General features: G+C 42.2%; 1 protein-coding gene across 2 annotated transcripts in view; it reads right to left on the reverse strand.

The window, feature by feature from the left end:
- The window catches only part of lars2 (leucyl-tRNA synthetase 2, mitochondrial), a 38,581-nt gene that overhangs the window by 2,547 nt on the left and 12,757 nt on the right, over positions 1–23,277 (reverse strand). For both annotated transcript variants that reach the window (XM_030395051.1, XM_030395052.1), the window contains 16 exons: positions 21,829–21,920; positions 21,685–21,745; positions 21,519–21,608; positions 21,048–21,191; positions 15,883–15,990; positions 12,866–13,025; positions 12,331–12,435; positions 11,844–11,959; positions 10,620–10,903; positions 7,874–7,972; positions 3,763–3,900; positions 3,575–3,678; positions 2,864–3,043; positions 2,581–2,750; positions 1,392–1,469; positions 1,193–1,304 (listed from right to left, as the gene is read on the reverse strand). In XM_030395051.1, coding sequence (XP_030250911.1) covers positions 1,193–1,304; positions 1,392–1,469; positions 2,581–2,750; positions 2,864–3,043; positions 3,575–3,678; positions 3,763–3,900; positions 7,874–7,972; positions 10,620–10,903; positions 11,844–11,959; positions 12,331–12,435; positions 12,866–13,025; positions 15,883–15,990; positions 21,048–21,191; positions 21,519–21,608; positions 21,685–21,745; positions 21,829–21,920 — 2,041 coding nt within the window. The remainder of the gene's footprint in view (positions 1–1,192; positions 1,305–1,391; positions 1,470–2,580; positions 2,751–2,863; positions 3,044–3,574; positions 3,679–3,762; positions 3,901–7,873; positions 7,973–10,619; positions 10,904–11,843; positions 11,960–12,330; positions 12,436–12,865; positions 13,026–15,882; positions 15,991–21,047; positions 21,192–21,518; positions 21,609–21,684; positions 21,746–21,828; positions 21,921–23,277) is intronic.

Genomic DNA, 23,277 nt, shown 5'->3' on the forward strand with positions numbered 1-23,277 from the left:
TGTATGTCCACTTAAAATACTATGCAAGCACAAGCAAAATGCACAGATCCAGCAGTGCACACCTCTTCCTCCCCTCACCCAGAGATTATCTGTCAGGTTATTTCCTGACTGCGCCTATCAGCTGGACATTATATTTTTGTCCGGAAGCTCTTTTTCTCTCAGCTGTGTGCAGAAAGCTCATGTACGTGTGTCATCGACAATAAGGGGATGTCCTCCGGGCCAGCGCAGGGCCAAGTGTTCACACAAGGCAGGAAAAGTGACGTGATTTCCCCTTGTATTGTTTGTTTTCAACACACAAACTCGGAGCACTGCTTTCATTTTCATTTGATGGACGCAGTGAGTTTATTTTCAGGTGAACTCGTCCATGGCTTTGGCTCATGAAGGACATATAGAACCAATAACAATGTCTGTTTGCAATACCTTCTGGGTAGAAAACTGCAGCCTCGTGTAGCTAACATACAATTTAATTTTCTTGGTCGTGTTGGGTGCCTTTCATATAATAACAACACTTTTGCTAATATAAGGTTGGAGACCTACTGTACCTGCTTGGCCAGTGACTAAAGAAAAACGACAGCTTGAGTCGCAGTTATTCTGACCGGTGGTGTGATGTCACTGTTGATTTGGTTTATCAAAGACACAAGCAAAGCAACACAGTGCATAAACATGATCAGAGCAGGGATGCCAGATAGGATGTGTTTTACTCTATATATTTAAATTATACAGTTACAGCTAAAAATGACAATAGAAATAAACAAGTATGCCATTTTAACATATCTCCAAATTAACTGCCAGTTGTTAGCGTGATGTATCAGTGATGGTGATTAAGACAAATGTAAAAAAAAACAAAAGATCAAAAAAATGTTTCACTGACTTAATGGCGGTTGATTACATCACTACTGGATGTTCACTGGTATGAAATGAGCAGCAGTTAATCTGAGGCAACTTCCCCTTACAGACATTAGAAATAACCTAATTTCACCACAAAACTCACATGCTTATGTCACTGTGTCAAATCTTATTCACCAAGAGGTGACCCCACCGACATTCAGAGTCTAAAGAGCGGAAGTAAAACTAATTAAATTAATTTAGCATACCACAGGGGGACAGTTCACTTTTCTTTTTCGCTGACCATTTCCGTCTGAGTGTTTGAATACATCTTTTATTACGTGTGAATAATCTGCATGTCACCAACCTGCCCACATTTCAGAAGCCAGGTGAGGGGCCATGGGTGCTGTCATCAATACCAGCACAGCCAAAGCTTCTTCAAACTCCACACTGTGCTGCACCACCGCGGCTGTTGCACTCTGAACACACCAACAGTGGTAAAAATGTGATTTCCAAGTGCGATATATGTGACATCTGTATTTCAAGGTGCAGGAGGGTATACTCACACTCAGCGTATTAGTAAGGCCCATCAGGCGAGAAATGGCTGCGTTGAAGAGGAAGTCCCCTGTGAAGTGAGATGTCACCTGGAAAGACACAGTCAGTTAGGAGAAATTCTGAAGTCTGTTTTGGGTCACTGGACACACGGAGGGGATTAAGTCGGGGAATATTTTTTAGCCTTTCTCCGAAGAGTTAACAGAAAACAATGACAGGCGCAGTCACCGTGTGTGCCAGCTGTGGGCACACAGCATGTCAACATTCTCCCGCCTAGCCTTCTGGGAAGGAGAGCCCATTTGGGAAGGGCCTTAGGGAGGAGGAGGTCAATCACTAAGGCTTTTCTGAGGGACGGATCAAAGGACAGCCTCGGCTTTGGGGGCTTATGGCAAACAGCCTGAGGTCCTTTAAAAGCACCGACCCAGAGGGGTGGAGAGAGAGAATCAAACCTGGTGGCCAAAGGAGGCTATTTATACAGTGTTAAAAGAGGCAGAGTGGATTTAAAATCAATTTCCATCCTCTGCTTTTCCTCTTTACTCTGGGGGTTTCAGGTTACGGTGGATGGAAAGGCTGGACCTCAGGACCATGTACTGTTAGCTGTGGGCATATTAGCAATCATAATGTGCGCTGTAAGTGAGGAAAGTTATCTTACCATGCCTTCCAACAGCACAATCTACTGCAGAGTAAAAGGCTACAGGAAATTAATTATTTAATCCTGTGCATAAAAAATAGAATAATATTCAAAATAGACTGAGGTGGGGGTTGCAGTGGGGTGATTCACCCATCATGTGGTGGAAGAAGTCGTCACATCCTTCACCTAAAGTGAAGACAGACCCCCCACCCCACCCCATCCCCAAGCACTTCCAAGTGGTGGTGTTGTTGGCTTTGCTCCTTTAAATACAAATGGACTGCTTTCTGTTTTCCTAAGAATAAAAGTGTAAAATAGCATAAAATAGAAATACTCAAGTAAAGTACAAGTATCTCACATTTATACTTAAGTACAGAACTTGATTAAATGCACTTTTCATCACTGCATCTTTCTCATTGAAAGAAGTTGGCTTGCTGTGATAAATTGGGATTCAGAATATGTACCCACTACTGACCCCTACTGTTGATGACTGTTGCATTAATTAATGTCAGCCCGAGACGTTTTCAGTCATTTATTCCAGATCACCAGCCAGTCTGAGGCTATGGAATCACTACCTCTTGAACTGCGTAGTTCTTGTTGTCCCAGATCTTTTTGGTCTCTGCCAGCTCTTTCTTCTTCAGCAGGGAGGGGTTGGGGATATCTCCAGGCTGCCGGGCCGCCCTCAGCTTGGTCACCAGCTGCCAGAGACGAGACTGCCACCGCAGAACCCCGGGGAGGGCATCCGCTGAGGACACAGAAAAAAAGGGACATTTTGACATCAAGGTAAAGTTTACAAAACTAACGTATGTCATTCTGAATTTATGAGGCAAAATAATAACTCAAGACGTCACAGCTCACTCTTGACATTCCAGAGGATGTCCTGTTCAGGCGGTGCGGCATAAAGGATGTAGAGTCGAACTGTGTCGACGCCGTATTGCTGCACCACATCTTGGGGGTCGAGACCGTTGTGTTTAGACTTGCTCATCTTTTCAAACGTCACCTCAACACGACCACCGCGGCGAGCCACCGGCTCCTTATCTGGGAGAAGCAGGTCAGGAGTCAGAGGTCAGAAGACAGAGTGGCAAACTCATTAAGTCATCAACGGTAAGAGCTTTCAAACCTTATTTTAATCTCACTGTTTTCATTTGTATATTCTTTGATCACAAAGAAAAATATGTGAGGCCTAATCAATATGAGCCTGTAACAAGGGGAAAAAGAGGCTTCCTTTTCTCTGTAAACCACCAGAATCTCCTATTTATTCTGTTACTAGGCAATAGAGAAGCTGAAAATCCTTGGGCGTTGGGCCAATTGTGAGAGACCTCTCAGATCTCTTCAAAGGAAGTCTTTTGATTTGAATTTTGTCAAGAGTAGCTAGTTAACTTGTCAGTCAATTGTAAAGAGCTTTGAAGCATAAAACACAGAGGGATAGCCGTTTGTAGCAGAAAAATGGACAAGGTGGGAAACTGATGACATAATAGATTGTTTTAAAAAAGAGGATGTTGTCATGATTTCTTGTTTGTTTTATTAGTAGTGGGACCTCGCTTCTAATCGACCCGCAGATTCAGGTACCTGTGAAGTCTATATCTTCTCTCTTTAGGTACTGGCCGCTGTCTGCCAGTTTGAAAGTCTGGCCCTTGATCAGACCCTGGACCAGCAGCTTCCGGAATGGCTCCCTGAGGGACAGAAAGAAAGACGGCTGATTCACAAAGGAGCATGCAAATGCAAAGGAAAAGCCAGTAAAGTTCTGCATACTGTACCTGTGAGCAACGAGACCCTGATCCTTGCAGAAATGACAGAGGAAACGAGCATAGTACAGGTGCATGACGGCATGCTCCTTTCCTCCGATGTACACGTCCACAGGCAGCCAGTGATCAGCTAGGTGGCGCTCAAAAGGTCTGGAGAGAAGGAGAAAGATTTAAGAGTTAGGTCTCAATGGAGAGAGAGACGACAAGATACGTGAAGATGTTTGATGCTTAGTCTGAACAGTCATTTCTCATGTTTTAAATGGTGTTATGACCCTAGAGGTCAAATGTTTCTATTTGTCTGTTTTTAATATCCCTCTTTTACCTGTATGAGTGTGTGTGAGATTGGTTGCAGGTGTGTCTGACGGTAGGTTGCCCTGTGGAGCTGATTGGCTGCTTTCCTGGAGCCATGGGTTTAAAGGTCGGCTCCTCCCCAGTTCCTATGGGGGCTCTCCTCCACTGTTACAGGCTGCCAGCACGTGTGATTGTGGAAAATATGTTTGTTAATAAAACTATGTTAAAATGCTCGCTGCTGGTGGTGTTTGGGGAACAGGAAGAGGGGAGTCTCATTTTCTTGTTACACCAGGGTTTCTCCTAGGCCCTGGTCGTAACAATATTGGGGGCTCGTCCGGGATTGTCCATGAGGTGAGGTAGATGTGGTTTGGTTTAGTTTGTGTTTGTGTAAGTGGCCTTTAGTTAAGTGTAGTGGTCATCTCTTTTGTAAAGTTGTTGCTGCATGTTGTGTGTCTGTCTGAGCACCCCGACCAGATAGCTGCTGGGCACTTTCAAGGACTTGCCATGTTTGTTATTTTGCCTTTCTTATTTTTGGTGGTAATCCTGAGTGGGGGTACGCTTCAGTGTTTTGCAGTTGACTAGGTTCCTGGTCTTCGGTGATTCACTGAGTTCAGCGTTTAAAGACGCCTCGAGCTCAGCAAGCCACTGAAGACTAGCTAGATGAGTTAGCCACCTTTTGTAGGCAGGTCAGGTTGGGGTGTCTCTACAGTTTCCCTTCGTATAATTTGCACAGCAACATGGTTTTGTGTGAGATGGCTGCTTTTGTGTTTGTCACATTGTGATGTCTGGCCCTAATTAATACTTGTGTGCAGTAACTTTTGTGACTTTTGGTTGTGGTAACTGGACTCCACTTTTATTGGGTCACTTGTGGTTGCAGCTTAAGTGTAAGCTGGCCACATTTTGTGTAGTGGTGACTACAGAGTGATGCCTTTTTGTGTGGTTGTTGCAGTCCACTTTTGGTGTGGTCACATAGGTGTTACTGATTTAGTGTATTAATTAGTGTGATTGGCATGGTGTCACTCCCCAGATCAGTGGATCTTGAGTGGTGGATGTGGCTTCCCAGTTTGTCTGGTCACTTTTGTCTCTTTTTGTTACACTCCTTTTACAGTAATGTGTGGTTGGAGATCACAAGATGTCCATTTTGGGTGTGGTAGTGGCAGTTCACTTTTGTTGGGTCACTTGTGGTTGCAGCTTAGGTGTAAGCTGGCAACATTTGTGTGTAGTGTTGACTACACAGTGATGCCTTTTGTTTGGTGGCTGTTGCACTCCACAGTTGTGTTGGTCACCTGTTGCTGTTTTGGTGTGTGTTACCACAGTTGGTGTATTTGGTTTGTTCTTGCCTCATGGTGGTGGTGGCCATTTTGTTTTTGGGAGTGGCACCCACTAATAAGGTTTTGGGTCCTGTTTTTATGTAGATTGGTTTTAAGAGGGAACAGACTTGTGATTGCTCAACACCTGATTGCAATAACTTGAACATTTCTTTATGGGAGAAATGTTCAGTTTTAAGGGGGGAGGTGTTATGACCCTAGAGGTCAAATGTTTCTATTTGTCTGTTTTTAATATCCCTCTTTTACCTGTATGAGTGTGTGTGAGATTGGTTGCAGGTGTGTCTGATGGTAGGTTGCCCTGTGGAGCTGATTGGCTGCTTTCCTGGAGCCATGGGTTTAAAGGCTGGCTCCTCCCCAGTTCCTGTGGGGGCTCTCCTCCATTGTTCCAGACTGCAAGCATGCATGTTTGTGTACAATCCATGTTTGTTAATAAAACCATTTTAAAATGCTATTGCTGCTGGTGCTTGGAGGATTTGAAGAGGGGAGTCTCATTTTCATGTTGCGCCAGGGTTTCCCCTAGGCCCTGGTCGTAACAATGGTTAAAATAGTCAGTGGATTGTATTTATCTAGCATCGCTCTCTCTTCTGAGACACAGCTGGCTTGTTTTTGCACTTCCCAAAGATCAAATGTCAAACACTGCATCACGTACTGTGACATCTTCTTTCTGTCCTTCTGTTAGTGAAGTTTATGTAAGTTCTTTATCTTTTTTTGATTTATTCATGGAATCTTTCAGTGCTCATGCCAACAACTCCCACTAAACATAACATGCATGACTTCCTCTTTAGAACAGCAAGTTCTCGGCCACTTGGATATGGGTTTTGGATTTCAACTCTTATAAATGCACTTTTATTTTGCAGTTTTACAGTGTATCTATTGTTAATTTCTTATTTTAATTTACCTTGCTTTATCCAACTATGGTGCTGAAACGATTAGACCATCCTGTGTGAAGCTTTTTTACTTAATTTTTTGCAAAGCGCTGTATAGGCTTGTTTTAAACTGAATTATTTGCTGATTTGACTTTTCTTTTTCTCTGTACAGCACTTTATTTAATTTCTCTATCTGGACTTTACCTAACTTTGGTGATGAAATGTTCAGTATAGATTTCTCCATGTTAAGCTCTTTGTAACTTTGTTTTAAAAGGTTCTGTATACAAACAGTTTATTGTCAGGTAAATAGTATTATCAGAGTACTATAGCAAAACAGTGATTTGTCAGTATAAACATGTTAAGCTTTATAAACATGCACACACACTTCCTCTAGGGGGCAGGCTGAATCTGATACACAAGGGTCCAGGCGAACAGAAGCCTCCTCTATCTCTCTGGACACTGTTGAAGTAATATGAGTTTCAATTGGGGCTCTGAAGATTCTTCTACACTCAGCTTCGTGTGTGGAGAAAAGTCCATCTAAGATTAAGTGGGACCAAGCTGTTTCTTGCAGATTTTCACACGAGAGCTGCATGCAGCTAGCCTGGCTGGCGTGATGGTCGGCAGAGGCATGGATTCCACCTTAATGATTCTTTTAACGGCAGTCTGCTATCTCAGCGCGTCACCTTTTACTCCGGTCATTACTCTCCTACACACCTCTCAGGCTGATTGAGCCAGGGAAAAAGTTATGAACTCACAAAGCTGAAGAAAAAAAAATGGGGAACTCTAATGCATAACCACACACACATACTATCATATAACACCCTCTTCCTATTTCCTTCCTTTTCCTCGCTACTTTCAACATCTCAACCTTCTTATTTTCATCGTTTCCCCCGGTGCGCATGAGGCTCAGCGGGCTAACTGAAATGCATAAATAGTGTAATTGCTTTTTCTGTTGTGCCATAATCTGTCCTGCTAAGAAAAATGATGGGGATAGAAGTCCTCCCCTCCTCCCTTTTAAAGCAGCTTTACAGCTAGGTCAGGGCACTGGGAAATTAATCTCTTTTGTTAAGCTCAGGGTATCGCCACCATCCCAGCAGGTGACAGCCACGGCTCCGTAATCTCTATTGGCAGGGAAGGCAACTTCCATGAAAGTGTGTGTGTGTGTGTGTGTGAGAGAGAGAGTTTGTGCATAGACAGTAAATGCATGTTTGAAAAGGTAAAGTGGGAGAGAGTGGGTGATCTTACAGTGAGCATGATTATGTGTTCAACTTTCAAATAGTGCATACAGAGTGTATGTGGTGAAAGTGCAATATATGTGAAAAAAGTCAAGTTTCTATTTACACTGCATATTACATGGAGAAAATGTTGTTTTTTTAAATATAAAAAAAAAAAGAGATCTGCTTATCCGCCCACTGCTGGAGACACTTGTGCAGCTTTCTCCCTGTTTCATTTTCATCTGAACAAACAGAGTGTAAATAAGACCTGTGCAATTTGTGCTAAAAGCTGTCACAGTTTGAGAAAAAAAAAGATCCAAGAGGAGAAAAAATAAATAACTGAGCTGGCATTTGGTGGCTTTACTGAGTCAAAAGGAGCTGCAAAAAACAGCAAATTCAAGCCTCAGGAGGCGGCTCTTCATACCTCACTGTGTTCTGAGGGTCTGTGTATCTGAAGTAATACCAGGCTGAGTCCACAAATGTGTCCATGGTGTCCGTCTCCCTCCTTGCTGGGCCCTTACATCTGACAGAAGGGACAGAGAGAGTTGGCAAAGGCAGCGCAAAAATCAATATTAGGCTGACAAATTCGAAAGTGAACAAATGAATGATCCTTGTTTGTATGCTGAGTGAAATTGCACATAACGTGATTTACGTGTGTGTGTGTGTGTGTGTGTGTGTGTGTGTGTGTGTAGGTGTGTGTGTGTGTGTGTGTGTGCGTAAAGCTGGCTCCATCTGGTTGTGGGGGTCATGTCCCTGCAGAGCAGCCCAACCGAAGCCAGACTGGCACCAGAGCTCTGTTCCTGCGCCCTGACTAACAGGCTGTGCTAACAGGGAGCGAACTGGCAGGGCCGAGGACATGATGATGTGTTTGTGTTGGAAATGCCACCTCGTGCCCCTTTTTGGTCCAAGCCAAACAGCACTTGGGGTACGTGATGCGAATCTGGCAACATCACTTTCACAGCAGAGGGGAGGACGTCAGCAAAGACACGGGAAAAAGAGCTTTTGGAAACCTTTCAGATTTGATTTATAGCACTTAATGGAACAGTGAAAGCGTCTGCCTTTTACTTTATAATGAGTCTCAATAGAGTTAAAATCGGTGTCCCAGAAAGATAAACAGTAGCACAGCTTTGAGCTTAACTCTGTGCAACAGAGCTCGTTTGGTTTCCTGGATCTTATGGGATGTCTCTGCTGAGTCTAACTGTCTCTTCCCGTCTCATTCACTAACACAGACACACACATCAAGAGGCAAAACCCCTCGACCACCTACCATACTGGTCTATAATAAGGCTGCAATGATAACGTAGGAGCTGCAGGTTGCCTAGCAACAAGACTAAGGTGTAGCAAGGTTAATATTTGGAAGCCAGGTGTTATTTCAAATGATGAAAAACCCAGCAGTGAGATGATCCACCTTCTATTACAAATTAATTCAAAAATAGGAACTTCACAAAATGCAGAAATCAACTCGAAAATTTCTGCATGAGCAAGTGAGATTTCTCACCTCCTCTTTCACACCAGAATGGCCAATCAGAGGCCAGATTGTGGTCATTTGACACACAGCTGGTCCGCTAAAGTCAGACTACTGAGGATCAGATTAGACAACACACGGACGTATTCACTCTGGAGAAGGCCTTTCTGTAGGCCTAACGACAAATGTAGGCAACTACATTCTAAAGCAACCTTTATGCACGAGCAGTGAGGTGTGAGTGTGTGTTCGCAGGACGAGCCAGAAAGAGCCAAGAGGCTCTCAAACAGATGAGGCAAGAGAGGCAGCTGCCCACTTCACGAAGGCTCTCTTCCCATCTGCTGTGTGTCTGCGTGACTGCCTACAAATGTGTGTGTGTGTGTGTGTGTGTGTGTGTGTGTCTGTTGCTGTGCTAACTAGGTGGTCTCTCTGTTTTACCTGTGAAATCACAGAAAAACACACACTGACACACACCCTCTTTTTAGCAATCTAAGCCGAGGCAGAGCTCAATCAGTTGGCAGGCCAATTTACAGCGCTGCATAGGGTCGGGGGGGGCGATATGTGCACACAGGAAATGACTTCCTGAAGGACAGATAAAACCATCTCTCATCATCCCGCTCGCCTGTGTTCATCCCAAACTTTAATTGGACATGGTTGACGAGTGAAGAGAGCAAATTTTCAGAGACACTTAACAATGGAGGAGAGGAAACACAGCGTCTCTGCGATCATAGCCATCATTCAGCGCTAATGGGAAAGAATTATAGTAGCTTTGTGGAAATAAGTGAACACAATCTGATGACTTGTGCCATCTGCAAGTGAGCGGCCCATTGTTTTAATCAACATGGTGCCATGATGGTGATTAGTCTTATTCAGAGAGGAATTCCCATGTCAGCAAAGGACTCTGGAGACCCCGGCTGAGCAGACATTCTCAAACAGTTTCACATCCGCTGATAGAATGAGTGGATATTGGTGTGTGTGTGTGTGTGTGTGTGTGATTACACCTGTGTACCATGGGTAATTGTGTGTGCCTACAGGTACAGTATTCGTGTGTCTCTGGAGGCACAGCTGGCTTATGTAAGCTCCATCATCATCATCTCATGCTGCTCCTGTCACAGATGCCACTCATTACATAACCCCATCAGAGCTCAAGTATTAATCACACAATTCACAGCTCGCTCTCAGCGCTCTGTGTTCTTGCAAAGCTGTCAGTCCTCTCAGCCTGACTGACAGCGGGCTCATTTTGTCAGCGCTGGCCTTCCGAGGAAACACAGGAAGTACAGAGGAGACGGTTTGTGCATAATTCAATTCTCACTCGACACACACGATAATGGACCAGATCATTTCCCCAATCGCTTTTGTTGTGCCAAAAAGAAATAACACGTCCCCCACTCCTTTTCTGCATCCTATTTGCTAAATCACACGGCTGAATGGTGATCTGCTAATGCTGCAGTGCTACAGGAGGTGGTGGTGACTCCCAAATGGCCGGTTTGCAAGTGCAAATGGGGTCTAAGACGCACAAGTAAACAAGGACATCTTGGTAACGAGTAAAATAAATTATGTGAGGGATTCCCACACTCCTTAGGATAAAACTCCTCAAACATTTTGGTCTTGATTGGTGAAATGTGTCAAAAGGAATATAAAGTAATTTAAAAAAATTTAACATGGCGTTTTAACATAACTTTTAAATAATGCACCCGAGTATTCTCACCTGGGACATGTGCAGCTGACCCAGTCATGAGCATCCTCCAGCGGCGACGTACCTTTCCCTGTGAGAGATGGCAGCTTTGGTAAAGTAACTGGTAACTCATCCTCTGGGACTGCAACCGGACCACAGGACCCACAATGCACCACGGGAATGGGAGTGCCCCAGTACCGCTGTCTTGATATCAACCAGTCTCTGAGCTTTGAGCTGGTGAGGTGGCCTCCAACCCTCTGATCTCTGGACTTCTGGGTAATGGAGTCAAATGCCTGCTGTCTGGTGAGGCCTGAGAACTACAGAGAGACAAAAAGCAATGAGAGTTGGTGTACAATATGGAGGGTTTTGTAGTTTTCCCATATATTCAAACGTTGGCACTCCTTCATCCAGTAAGTTATTTTTGTTGCTTTGGAGGCATGATTACTCAAAAACAAAAACACAGTAAGTAAGCAGAACCTGCTTTTTTTTTTTTTCTTTTGCTTACTGATGTGAATGCCCATACTGGGTTGGTTGCAATGTGAGCATTTCGTTCCTTAGTAATAGCTGTATAATTTGAACAGAATAAGTAAAAAATCATGCAATGACAGAATAGAAGTGGTTAATAATGTTTTAACCACATGACTTTCCTCTGCCATTGTTGTTTAAGTTGTCTGCTGTGTTTGGCTGAGCAAATATTACAGTACATCGCCAGAGTTCGAAATCTACTCAGTCCTTTTACACCTTAAAATGTCTAAGTACATTTTGTGATCCAATTAAAGTCACAGCACTGAGTCCAAGAGGATGTTTGAGCCAAATCTGGAGAAACTCCCTCAATGCACTATTGGGATATCGCTTTCACAAGGATGGGCTCAATGCAGAAACATCTGGAATACAAAATTCAGATAAATTGTAAAAACAAATCCCTCTGTTGTTGGCCTGACAGTTTGTTGTGACCGTTTCAGCACTTTACATTATGGGAAACAAGTTTGCAAGATTACCTGGTCCAATGCATACTGGAGACTTTCTCTAGATCAGTAAGACATCCAGGTATTTTTGGTGTACGGAAGATTTAGCTTTTGCTTGCATATTGCACTCTACAAGCCCAAAATTTTGCAATCAGTACTACTAATACTACTCATTATTATCATAATTATTATGTTAACATTAATGTTATTATCAATTATTAATATTATTATTTACTATAGTAGGCCGTTTTGAAAACAGCCACAGTTCATTTTATCAGTGGTGCGTCCTGACCTCATCAGAGTTGACCAGAGTTTGTGTGCCATCTTCATCACTTTTCAGCACCGTGGTCCACCTCAGGTTTAGAGCTCTGGCCACGGACAGATCCTCCTCACTGCAGTCTGGGATACCTGTCAGACACAGGCACACAATGAACATGTGAGAGCGTATAAAAAACATAAACACAGACCTAGACATAACCAATCTCTTGAGAGAGAAACAAAACACCCCTGTGGCTAACGTGTTAAGCATGTTATGATGTGACGATTCACTAACTATCCCCCCAGGTCCAACCTCCACTTCTCTGAGACACAAACACCCACTGTTTCATGCTGTAAAGGGTCCATTTAGAGAAAAGGTGCCTTCTGAACCACTGGATCGACTAAAATCGAAAATGTTTTCTCAAGACATGCATTCAAATCACTTTTTTGATCAACCACATTTTCTAGGTGATCGTGAAACCCACCGTACAAACGAACAAACGCACACACCCATTACTCACCAATCACGGTATCCAGATAGCCATCAAATGCCTCCTTGTGCGAGATGACCACAGGAACCTCATGGTCGGTGAACAGGTTGTGAGCTGTGACCTCTGTCAGGGAGTCTGGAGAGCAGAGGGCAGGAGGTGTGAGAGAGGCACTGCCGCTTCCCCGGGTAGCTCATTATCAACAATCATTTACCGCTGAGGCACAGAGAACCTCTGGGGAATCCCAATTAACACACACTCACCCACCCACCTACTGCAATGCCTGCATCAATACATCACTCAAACATGCATCCATACTGGTACCATGGATTATACGGTATGTAGACAAATACAGTACAAGTCTACAGTACAAGACACATGTAGGTCCTCCTTCACATGAGGATTGATTTTACACTGTTGCACTTTAGTTAATTAGACACTGTTCAATAAAGAACACACACGATGGAAAGGATCAGAAACTATTTCCAAGAACCCTTTCATGTGCTGAGATGCAGGTGTAAGAATCTCACACCTGAATAATCTAAACATGTGTGCCTCTTCAGCTCACCTCTTCCAAGCTCAAAGCCTTTCTCCAGGACAGAGCGGACTGAGCTGCTCCCGTGCAGCAGTCTGTGGGAGGGCAGGATGGCCAGGTAGGCCGCTCCGAACACCGTCTCTGGGGATGAGCTGTAGGCCGACAGGGTCTCCCCCGTCTCCTCCCCGTTCACCTGGGAGATAAGAGAAGTATGAGGGCACCTCTCAGTGTTAATGTGTCAACAGCTGCACTGGAGCTGAGTTAATGAGGAAGACCTGCTGGCTCCTCAGGCTGCCATGATGACTACCATATACATCAACACGAAACGAAACGAAACGAAAAAAATGCTGAAACATAAATTAGTGAGAGGAAAGAGAGTACAACATAATTGATTAGAGAGATCATATTATGCTTTTGGGGTTTTTGGCTTTCCTTTATATTGTGTTGTGTTGCATTTTTGTGCATGTAAGAGGTCTCCAAAGTGAAAAGGCCACGCTATAGGGAATTACTCTCTCCCACAGATAACACTGCTCCTGCACTGCCCGATACGCCTGGTTTGGAGTCGATTCTTTACTTCCGTAACTTGTGTGCATCATTTCATAACAGGCTTTATATAAAAAGAAATATATATATATATATATATATATATATATATATATATATATATATATATATATATATATATATATATATATACTATATCTATATCTATATATATTATATCTATATATCACATATACTATACATATATATATATATATATACACATATACATATACATTATATATCTATATACATATATACATATACATATATATTATATATATACATATATACATATATACATATATATATATATATACATATATACTATTACATATTATATATATACATATATACATATATACATATAATATATATATATACATATATACATATATATATATATATATACATATATATATACATATAAATATATATATATATATATATATATATATATATATATATATATATATATATATATATATATATATGCTAAAATATATACACTACAGTCAGTAGACATACAGCTGTAGCTGCGTTATTTTGAGACACTACCTTGCTCAGCACCCACCCTACTCTGCCTCTGATCGGCTACACCCTGCCTGTTAAGTAATGTGCATGTGCATCTCTCACCAAAGATGTATAAGAGGCGCGATGTCTCACTGTCATGTCAAGACACAGTATGAAAAGGGATCCTGCAAAAAATGTGGTTATACAACTTTGTTTTTTTATTTGGTGATGTTTCACACTCTTTATTAAATTTAATCACATTCAGTGGTTTTATGTATTTCATAGTTAGATAATTGCTCTCCGCTGTTCTTTTTTGTGTGCTACCTGTTGAGCCCGTTTGTCATCGGGTTCAAGAAATCTGCAAGTTTCAGTGTGTAGTGGCTAAATTTGCTGCATTCAAATATTCATCTGACTTCCTTCACGCAATACACAAATACTTTTTCACAATTTATTTAAACTAATTTCCAAATCATCTACTAGTAGCATTGGCAAACAAGAAAGCAAGTCTAAGCTAATCCAACCTATAACCGATTTTGGGCAGATTACTACAAGATAGACTGCAATATAACCAGTCGTCCATAAAAGATCTTAATCATAGTTCATTAAATAGTTAAGCAGTTTGATGTGACAGTGAGATCTGGGAGAGCCCTGCTTGATAGGAAAAAGTCTAGACAAAGAAGTCATCAAAAAAGTGCAGACTTTTCGGTTTGGCTTTAGTTGATGGTGATGATGATGATGATGTTGTGAAACCAGTCTCTGGTGTGTATTGAGCTAAGGAAATAACATTAATATACATGTATTTCCAATGAGAACAAGATTTTTGCATGCTAACGACGATTTAACTCAAGGCATAACTGTTAATTAAAATGAAGCACATCCTCACATGCGTTACGACACTTGAGGCTTCGACAACCTTTTACTTACACTGGATTTAGTTTTTCTGAACGTGTACTCATTATGCACCTTGTGACGTTGAAGGAATGCAGTTGGGTCCCCCAGCACACTGAGCATTGTATATGAAGAGAATGATAATATAATTCTACCATGAACCTGCACCCACACAGTGCAGCTGCGTAGTCTCGACTGTCAGACCAAGGCAACATGTTTTAAGATATTGATTGCGACTTGCGGAGGGAATCTGTCATCGTTTTGTTAATTTTTTACTGCATAAACGATTAACAAATAAACTGATATACGCTCTGATGGACTGTAAGATGTTTGCAACATGTGCCACGCTCAGCTCTTTGATAAATAGTAAGGGTACATGTCTTTAATCTTGTAATTATATAGCGATGACACACTCATTGAAAGGGTTTCTGGGGTAATTAGTACATGTCATGTTGTAGGAGACAAACTAATCCATATCTTCAGTCCCCTGGGGAGATAATGTGGTAAAGAGTTCATATGCCGGTGTATGATGATTCAGCCATCCAATTAACTTAACGACCCCTGGTTTTAACTTTAATTCAGCATTCTGTGATCTAAGACACATAAAAACACATAGCCGTCCTTTCTTCTGGAAAAATGTAGAGGCTTTGAATTAAGCGACCGCCTTGAGTAAACATTTTTCTGATTCTTGTTTGAGGAGAGAGGTTTAATAAGGGTGCTCACAGGGCTCTCGGTGGGCTTTCTGCCACCGCTCAGTTTGAAACGACAGACGTGTGAAGAACTGTAAATATGGCTCTCGGAAAACTCAATAGAAACTAATCCGAGACATCGTCTGTTTGGGTAAATTGCCACTTGCAGATGGATGCACCCACTGCAATGCGAACAACAAAGTGAAGATTTGTATGTTTTGACACATGATTCTTCTGCAGAAATACATAAATAAACAAGGCAAGCAATCAGTCCTCGGGGTGAAGGAGATGGGAAACAGAGGCTGGGGAGAGGGAGCGACAGGGAAACACTCGGCAGAAAAGGTCTGAGATTGAAAGAAAGCTAGAATGATGAATGAACAAAAAGGCGAGAAGGAGGGAGGGGGACCTGAGATTCACCTTAAGTTTGAAATCAAAGTAGCAGCCGGTGCAGTCTCCAATCCAGTTCGCCTGCATGGCTTTGACCCCGTACCACTCCGGAAGGTCTGCCAAGGCGTCCAAGAGCGGCTGCAGGAAGAAGGACACAAGTTTTCTACTTTGTACAACTTTGGAAAGAGTTCTTTTCCCCTTTAATGTGGAATATAGATTCTTTTTTTTTTGTGGAAGGGGGCAACCAGTTCCTCATACAGTACTGCAGCATAATGCAACTGACTCCCGACTCGGTGTGGCCTCTCTCAAAGCCTAGCCAATTTATTTTGACAAAGCAGCAGAGCCGACCAGGTCACATTATGCAGACAAAGAGGGATTTCCAAAAACCCTGACCTCCACTCGCCCTACTTTCCTTGATATCACAAAGCAATCGACTATAAAGCACACACACACACACACACACACTCTCTCTCTCTTTCTCTCTCTTATACACACACACACACACACACAACAACAGTTATTCTGCATGATTAAAGGAAGCTATGCATATCAACAAGGCTCAGGCCAAAAAGCCACAGCTGGGCTGAGGCCAGAGATGTTATAACTCTCCATTTCCTTTTCAGTCTGTCACAATCTATTACCCACAATGCCCCTTGCTGTGCTGCTCAGCATGCAGTACCTCATCACAGCAATACCGATACAAATGTAAACACTGCCTATAGTCATCACTAGTATGACTGAGGGGTGTGTCGGCTGTGGATTTTCTTTTGCGGCGAGAGAAAAAAAGAGACGAGACATAAATCACAGCGAGCCTGTGTCAGCATGACCGTGAGACTCTCGGAGGAGACGCGGCAAAACAAAGATGTTCGCAGTGACGAGGAGTAAAACAGGAAAGCAATGACGGGCAACTGACGGTGGCTTTGAGTAGAGAGAGGCAGTCAATGTTTTTATTTTCCTGGAATAGAAAACTAGAGTTTGGCACCGAAGCAGGAGTAATTGAAAGATGTACAGCAAGGACAGGAGAATCTCCATGGCAACTAAGAAAAGCTTGAGATAGATAAGGCAATAACTAAGGATTGTGTGTGTGTGTGTGTGTGTGTGTGTGTGTGTGCTCGTGCATGAAAGAAAGTGACATCAGGTTCACTTCCGACAAAAAATATTGCACAAGGCAACAATACAAATCTGTGCACAAGACACTCGTAGAAGCTGTGAGCTGCAAAGAAATAAAGAAAAGAAAGGAAACCGGTGGCAGAAGTGACCGTCAACACATATCATTAAAGGAACAGTTCACCCTGAAATCAAAAATACATGCTTCCTCCTATCTGTAGTAGTATTTATCCATCTGTATTGTTTTAGAGTTAGTCGCAGAGTTTTGGAAGTATCAGCCATAGCGATGTCTGTCCTCTTGAATATAATGGCTCTAGATGGCACTTTGCTTGTGGTGCCCACAGCTCCAAAGAAATGCATTTGAAAATGTCAACAGTAATGTCCCTTTTCAGAAATCATGACCAGGAGGAAGCGTGATTCTGCTCATGGACGAGAGGCTTGTCCTCATAATGTTAGCTATCTTAGTTAGTTTAGCAAGCTAGCCTTTGGTCTGTGGATTATCTTGGGTAACTGGGTCGTGATTTGTGGAAAAAGACATCGCTCTTGACTTTTTGGAACGTATTTTCTTTGGCGCTAGTTGCCATCTAGTTCCATTACAATCAGCAGAAGGCAGACATCTCTACAGACTATACCTCTAAAACTCCAAAACAATTTAAAATGGATAAATAGCACTACAGGTACAAGAATAAATATATATTTTTTTATTTTGGGCGACGTGTTACTTTAAAAAACATTGAGGACTATTTCTTTGTCACAGTTTAATTGAATCAGAGTCAGATTAAACCTATATTTATTGTCAGTGGGAAAAGGTACTGAAAATCCCTATGCGAGTAGAAAAATTGCATAATGAAGTGCTACAGACATCCACCGAATTTTAAATCACACTTCTGTCTTTATCTATTGAAATTAACATACAGCATACAAACACGCTGGAGGCAGAGTATGGCCATACACATGCAAATCATGTACAAGCTATAACCCCAGAAGAAACAGAGCCATTTCAGGACAGAGCGAGTACTGCATTGAATGAGGTATTGGGATATATAATCTCCAAGAAGTGCTCCATTTTACACCTGGGCAATACGACTAAAGTGGTGCTGAAGGAAGATAATTAGTCCGTCAAAATTCTTCTCACAGCAGGCAGGAAGGCCATTACAAGAAATCAGTGGAGACGGTGGTTAGATACAGTTAAGGAAGTATTTGTGATGGGAAAAAAAACAACCTGTTCTTTAAAAACAAGATGAAAAAAGATGAGTTTCACAGAAAAAGGGATTAGACAGTGATACTGTATAATTTTATTGTCAAGAATGTAAATGAATGAATAAAGGTTTTAGGGTATCAGACGGTTGCATAACATGCTTAGACAGATTTTTTATTTTTTCTACCTTTGAAACTTAATTTAAGACAGAGTTTTCTGTCCTCTCAGATTCATGCATTACAGGTTAGTATAAAAAGAAGTGGCACATATGAATTATGGATGGAAACTAAAATGATCACAAAGGAAATTTAGGATGTGTGTGGACCCGGGCAGAGGTAGGTTTTATGTAGGAATTGAGTCATTAGAGTGAGTCAGGTGATTGCAAGTATAAAGTCAAAAGACATGATTAGGTTTTAGTGGTAGGTTTGTCCAGAAAATATACTTGCGCATCTATTTTATGAGCCAAGTGGGACGAGGGGCGAGTGCACCAAAAGTTTCAAGAAAAACTCACACACACAGTTTATCTTCAAAAACTACCAGTTATTTGCGACGTTTTGTTATCTCTATACTTTTTTACCTTCATCAGGCATCGAAGGGTCGTTCGATAAGCAAACTGTACTTTAAACTGCTTCACTTGTTATAAACGGTAACCTCCTCCACCAGTTGTACATTTTGATGTTTTATTCTTGTATTGTGATAAAAAAAAAAAACAAGCTTATATTTAATCAATAATTCACTGAGCTGGCAGTGAATCATTTAGACGTCAGTGCAGCATAATAGGCAGGCGGCATGTATGCCTGAGCGCAACAAGTGCGATTATGCATGAAATTGAAAACTCTGCTCCTGCCATGTGATCATTTTGCATCCTGCACGCTCCACTTCAAAATATCCATCTTAGTAATAATATGCAGTCGTCTGTGTCCCGGACAAAACAACAATATGGTTACGATTCATGAAGAGCGTGCAATAGACCTGACAGCTAAACTGATGACGGCTGAGTAAATATTGTCTGAAGTTAATGTTGTCTAACAGGCCTCGGACACGTGCGCAGGCGAGCAGAGGAACGCAGGAAATCACAGTCCAATTACAGCGGGCGCACCGTGGGTTTGACACGGTCCTCCTTCCTCTCCATCTGTCTTTCTCACTTCTTTTCCTTTAACACCTTCCTTCTTCCTTCCTTCCCACTTCTCTCTTCGTCAGAGAAAATTAGAAATGCAGGAACACATTGTCACAGTAGGCCGCTTCCACCTCCACTCACACCTCTGACACGGACAAGCATCGGCGACGCCTGACTGTGGACAAATTCATTCGCTTTAATCAAAGTGACAAAATTTACCAAAGGAATTAGCGAACCTTTAAAGGAAAGGCAGGTGTTTTCTGCAATTATTAGACATCACTTGTATTTAGCGTTCATTTTTATCAAAGAGTAGTGTTTAAATTTATTTCACACCTCCCAAGTAAGCTCCACTCCACTCACACAAACTACACCTGCTCTGCCTTTTTTCTCATGGCATCGGTTTGACTCACGATTTCAAAATAAGTATTATTAATAATACAATAATCAAGTAATTTGTAAAGCTCACATGTCAACCTTTCTCTGGTGTTAGCTTCTTATTCTTCTTATTAATTATGAGGATTTGATGCCCTTTTCTGTCCGGGTTTTGCACTGTTGCTAGGACAAAAAAGACATCTGAAGGTGAAGCTTTCATGTCTCTTTTTTTCCCCACATAAAAGCTTCCCTTGAATTTTTTGAAGTGAAGCTGCGAATGCTGTCATATTTTATGACGATCACTCGAAAAAAAACATCCTCGAATGAAATTCTCGATTTGTATGAAGTGATTCATCACATTTAATGAGTAAGTCTTTTTTATTAGACCGATTTTCTTTGACGAGTGCAACTCGTGCTGCATACCAGCTAATAATACAGGTGCGTTCCTCCTTATAGCAAAAATATGAATAGAAGCTGAACATTTTGTTCAGTAAAACATTTTGTTTTATTCTATTTTGGAAATGATTATGTCTCTCTTTCTTTTTTGTAGAAGACTCTCTCAAACTGTCCTTAATTACAACATTTGTTGACTCTGTAACTTTTGGACTTAAAAACGCCCTGGAGTTACTGGAAATGTTTAGATCACACAAGTCGGAAACAAACCAACACAGCCAACACTGGAATCTTATTGTACAAAGAGTATAATATGAATAATATTAGTGTAGCCTACTCTTTATGAGCAACTATGCAGAAATGGCAGGTTTAAACAGAATGAACGCGGCATGCAAAACAAAAAAATGCTGCAGCATTCGAAAGTTGATTTAGAACTCAAATGTCATCGTTATGAATGAATCTTTGAAGCTTCAATATATTCAGTGCGGCCCAATATAATTTTACCCACATTTGTTCTAATAAGAGAAGTTTAAACGATGGATTTATGGTAATTGGCTGAAAGTCAAATGAGAGGTTTAGTGCGTCCAAACATTCACCACTGCCTGCGGTGCACATACATGTGCTGCATGTATAATGCGCGGATGGTCTTTCCTGTGGCTGATTCCCATCAGTCCTGAGGGGGTCATTACCCCTGCAGCAGGCCTCTGCTCTGCGCGGAAAAGGTGGAGGCTTCTCATCAGCCGGCCAGGCCGTCTGGTGGTAATTCCCCAGCTCTGCCACTTTCTCTCTCGTGGGCTGGGAGACACCAGGCTACAAATGAAGGCATCTGGGGGTCTGATTGCAGAAGCAGAGAGGCAGCGCTGCAGCTGCTGCTGCTGAAGTGTCAGCCATGATTGTTATCAGAGGGGTCCTCTGTTCATTTTGGCCTGCGTGAAGCTGCTGGCCAGGCATTCAGACGCCACTTGTCATACACACGCACACACACATACACACACTAAAGAGCCGTACCTTGGCATAGTTTGTAGTCTTGATGAACCATTGTGTGAGCAGCTTCTGCTCCACCAGGGCGCCAGACCTCCAGGAGCGACCATTTTCATCCACCTGCTCATCAGCCAGCACTGTCTGATCAACGGGGTCCCAGTTCACCACAGCCTGGATCACACACACACACACACACACACACACACACACACACACACACACACACACATTTAAAATGAAAAGGCAGAGCTTAGGAAGAAGGCTGGATTTAATAGACAGTCCCAAGGCTTATTTCAAGGTCGTCCCATTTCATTAAACATAATCAAAAGGGCTTCAACCAGCGTCTCCTCTTTTCAATTCTGTCATTTTCTTCTGAGAGTAACAGGCAAGCTGCCTCAATCATTTCTCTAACTGTCAGGGACCTCACACCTAAACCAATCATATTATTCCTTTCAAACAAAACCAGGATATGCACTTTAGCGCAAAGGCCGTTCCTACCTCTTTCTGATACGCCAGTCCTGCTTGAAAGAGCTTCACAAACAGATACTGTGTCCACCTGTAGTAGTCTGGAAGACAGGTGGTAACTTCCTGTCAGGAAAAGCAGGAGTCATGTCAGCAGCGTGAGGTAACCAGACCTAAAAGTTCTTCTTCACTGTCTACTCACCCGGTCCCAGTTGAAGCAGAGTCCGAGGCTGTCTAGCTGCTCACGCATGGATTTAATATTACTGAGGAGGCAACACAGAGCAGCAGTGTTAAGGTACGTATAAACAGCGAGCACTGATAAGAACAGACGGGATGTTTCAGGTACCGTTTAGTCCACTCCTCTGGGTCCAGGCCTCTCTCAATGGCTGCATTTTCCGCTGGGAGTCCAAAAGCATCCCAACCCATCGGGTTCAGTACCTGTGGACACATTTAGGTGGAATCATTTGTGATCCAACAGCCATTGAATCATTTCAAGTCGCTCATCATCCGAAAAATGCTTTTCTCTACTTGCTGCTTTTCTGTTTTTAATTATAGCGAATTTAACATGCTGACAGAAGAAGCTGTTTCGAGTTGTCATCTGGGGCATCTTATACGTTTTTAGAAAACAACGAAATGGGTTGGAGAGGTCGCATCAGTTAATTATAGTTAATTGAGTTAATTGACCCGATTGGCGTTGTTCTGTCAGATCGATAAAAAACAAAGTATAACATGCTAAAATGGGTCGCAAAATATACTTGGGCACATTGCCCAAGTAAAGTCTATAGCTATCTAAGCTGAGCTAACATTATGAGCACGAGCTTGATGTCCATGAGGAGATGCACACTTCCTTTTTGCGGCGTGATACGTTTGGTGGGTGTAGTTTGGCAAAAACAGAATTGTCATGATTTCTGATAAAATGACATTGCTGTTGAATGTTTCTTTGGGGACTTTGACGACCACATGCTAAAAATAAGTGCCGTGTAGTTCTATTGTATTACGGAGAAGGCAGGCATCTCCAAAACTCTGCGGCTCACATCAAAACGATCAGGATGGATAAATGGCCAGCAGGTAAAAGAAAAAAAATATGCATTTTTGATTTCGGGGTGAACTGTCCCTTTAAACTCAGATCGAAGGAGAAAACAGAGGAACTTTCCCCGCACAAACTCTGAACATGCATCACACTGCGCAGTTCAGAGAAACACATTTTGGTGAAGACGGACTTCAAATAACATAATAACTATCTATGCATTCATAAAGTAACAGTAAAATAAAAATGTTTGACGGTGGTTTTAATGCATTCACTTAAACACCATTGTGCTCCACTAACTGCAGCATGTGGTGACCTCTATATGATAATGTGTTATCCCTGCTGTGCTCTCGACTCCATTACACATTGTGGTTAATGCACGCAGATTAACTGCAATTTTCATGTAGCTGCAGCAGTTACATAATGTATAACCGAGTGGAAGGCAGCAAGGTGAAGCTTTGAATAGAAAATCGGGAGGTGACAGTTTTTCTACCAGCCAGCTTGATGCAAATTACTTCGTCAGTTGCTTCACGCGCACATTTCCTAAACAACATCACAATCCACTGTCACTTTCCCTCTTTGTCTGCTGTCTCTCTCCATCCCTCTGTACTTCGTGTCCACATCAGTACTCCTGCCATCATCAAAACACACCCTCCTCTACATAAATCATCGCCTATTTAAGACGACGTCTCCTTTTCCCTTTGGCTCGCCTGCTTCTGCTCGCTGCGAGAAAGACGAGATAAAGGTACAGGAGTGGAAGGCGTGAGC

This window comes from Sparus aurata, chromosome 17 (assembly GCF_900880675.1).
Source record: "Sparus aurata chromosome 17, fSpaAur1.1, whole genome shotgun sequence".
Taxonomy (NCBI): Eukaryota; Metazoa; Chordata; class Actinopteri; order Spariformes; family Sparidae; genus Sparus; species Sparus aurata.